The 2,299-nt window shown below is 69.3% G+C and overlaps 1 protein-coding gene across 2 annotated transcripts in view; it reads left to right on the plus strand.

Moving 5' to 3' along the window:
• The window catches only part of BSN (bassoon presynaptic cytomatrix protein), an 89,900-nt gene extending 87,607 nt beyond the window's left edge, over positions 1–2,293 (plus strand). The window contains exons 8-13 of one of the 2 annotated variants that reach the window (XM_014953513.1): positions 1–455; positions 807–900; positions 1,023–1,166; positions 1,357–1,411; positions 1,502–1,598; positions 2,075–2,293. In XM_014953513.1, the coding sequence (XP_014808999.1) occupies positions 1–455; positions 807–900; positions 1,023–1,166; positions 1,357–1,397 (734 nt within the window). In that variant the 3' untranslated portion in view covers positions 1,398–1,411; positions 1,502–1,598; positions 2,075–2,293. The remainder of the gene's footprint in view (positions 456–806; positions 901–1,022; positions 1,167–1,356; positions 1,412–1,501; positions 1,599–2,074) is intronic. The other variant, XM_014953516.1, reaches the window with a different exon arrangement.
• Positions 2,294–2,299: the final 6 nt, after the last annotated feature.

The raw sequence follows: 2,299 nt of genomic DNA on the forward strand, positions 1-2,299 counted from the left end.
GCCGCCATGAGCCCCGTGGCCACGGGCCACCAGCCACCTCCAAGAAGGCGCAGCAGCCTGAATCCCGCGGGCCTTCATCCTACGGCCCCAGCTCTTCCGAGTACCCCCCGTCATCCCGCCCCGCTGCTCACCACCATGGTGCCGAGACCCCCAAGGCGCAGAAGACCCCCCAGCCACACGGGCCGGCCACCCCAGCGCCCAAACCGGAGCCCCTGGCACACCCGCAGCAGCCGGCGGGCAGGCAGCAGCAGGCAGGGCAGCAGGCGGCGCGGCAGCAGGCAGCGGGGCGGCAGGCTGCCCAACCGGCTGCCTCGGCGCAGCCCGAGCCCAGGGGTAGGACACAGGGACCCCCATCGTCCCGGCCACCGCAGCAGCAGCAGCCAGGGCCAGCCCAGGCGGCCGGGAAGGTGCCAGCCACACTCCATGCACAGCCGGGTGGGCACGCAGCGCCGACGGTAAGTACAGGCTCAGCCACCTCTCTGCCCCACGGCTCTGCCCAGGACTGGCTGAACTGGGGGCTAGCGGGGGGAGGGTTTGGGATGGGGACCATGGGGAAAGGTGTATCCCACCCACAAGCCCACCATGGCCACCTCTGGGTGCTGCAGGAGCAGCCATCCCCTCAAGGGGACCGTGGAGGGGACATCCCTGTGCCCCGGCTCCCTCCCTCCCTGCCACTTTTGGGGCTCCAGGGCCACTTTCACACAGCGTTTGGGGGTTTTGGTGTTGCCTCTCAGCCCGGGCCAACCCCCCTGGATGAGATGCTCTGCTGGGAGAGCAAGCCCTGAGAGGTCTTCTGCCCCTTCCAGCCGAAAGCGGAGCAGACGGACGCACCCAAACCTGCAGCGAAAGTGCCACAGCAGCCGGGGCGGGCGCCCATGGCACAGCCCCTGGGAGCAGCAGGTCAGTGGGTGTCATCCATCGTCCCCCGTGCCGGCTGCCTGGCACCCCGGGGGCTCGGCCAAGCCCCCCCCTGCCCGGTGGGATCCGTCCCCTGCTAACAGTGACCTTCGTTCATCCCCCAGCAGACAGCAAGGCCGGTCCGAGGGCGGCCGGGCCGCGTGGTCCCACCGGCCCCGCAACGGGGCAACCGGGGGCAGAAGGAGAGAGCGTTTTCTCCAAAATCCTGCCGGGGGGAGCAGCGGAACAAGCAGGCAAACTGACTGAAGGTGAGGGCTGCTCCTGGGGAGGGGGCAGTGGTGGCTCTTCCCCACCCAGCTGGGATCGGGCACCACGGGGTTGGCCGATGGGATGTGGCGCTACCGCAGTTGGGGGCAAAAACAACAGTTTTGGGGTCTAGGGAGGTGGGAGGGCCGGGGGTGGCTGTGCCGTGCTGATGTCTCTCCTGCTTCCCCGCAGCGGTGTCGGCTTTTGGCAAGAAGTTCACTTCGTTCTGGTGAGAGAACGGCACAAGGTGAGTGCAACCGGCGCTGAGGGCTACCCCATGGGCTCTCCCTGCCCTGGCAGTGCCCGTCCCACACCCTCCCGTTCCCTCCCGCCGCAGGAGTTTGGGAAGAGAGTGGAGATTGAGTCGTTGCACTGGAAAAACCTATGAAGAAGCCAGAGAATTCAGCGCGCGGCGCCAGACTCTGAGTATAACGGTGAGCACCTGGGGCACGGCCACCCACCGGTCCCCTCCATCGCACCCGTCCCCTCTGCCATGCCATCCCGGGGGCTCCCGTGGCACCACTGTGTCCCCTGGCACCCACTGAGCCCTGCCCTCCCGCAGTGAGAGGGACACCGGGCAGCCCCGTCCCCGTCCCTCTGGGCCACTTGTCCCCATCCTCATCCCTGAGCCAAGGCATGGGGTCTCAGTCTTCTTCCCCGGTCTCGGCGGTGCCGCATGGGCCAGTGCCATGGGGATGCTGGTGGCCACGCTGGGTGTGTGGGGAAGGTTTGGGCGGCCCGAGCTCTGTGCCGGGAGCCCGTCCAGCGCGGGGGCGGCAGCAGCTGCTCCGCCGGTGGTGACTTTTGGCTCGCTGCGGCTCGTTGGCTTGGCGGGGTCCCCTCCGCGGGGACATGGCCGCTTGGGCGGGCTAACGCCTCTCTCTCACTTCCTCTCCTTGTTTCTCACAAGCTTTTGAAAGCAGGGCGATCCCTGGATGCTGGACCAAACGGCGGCCGAACGGGGGCCCGGTGGACACCCCCATGCCTGGCGAGCAGCTCCGGCGCGGCACGCGGCGAGCCCCTGGCACCGGGCGCGGGCGGATGCACCCTCTTGCCCCCCGGCGGCCGCCCCCGAGGGGACGGGCCTGATCCGCACCCTCGGGTCAGGCCCCCACAGGTGACGGGGCCGCGGCCC

Source organism: Calidris pugnax, unplaced genomic scaffold, assembly GCF_001431845.1.
Source record: "Calidris pugnax isolate Ruff unplaced genomic scaffold, ASM143184v1 scaffold247, whole genome shotgun sequence".
NCBI classification, from domain to species: domain Eukaryota; kingdom Metazoa; phylum Chordata; class Aves; order Charadriiformes; family Scolopacidae; genus Calidris; species Calidris pugnax.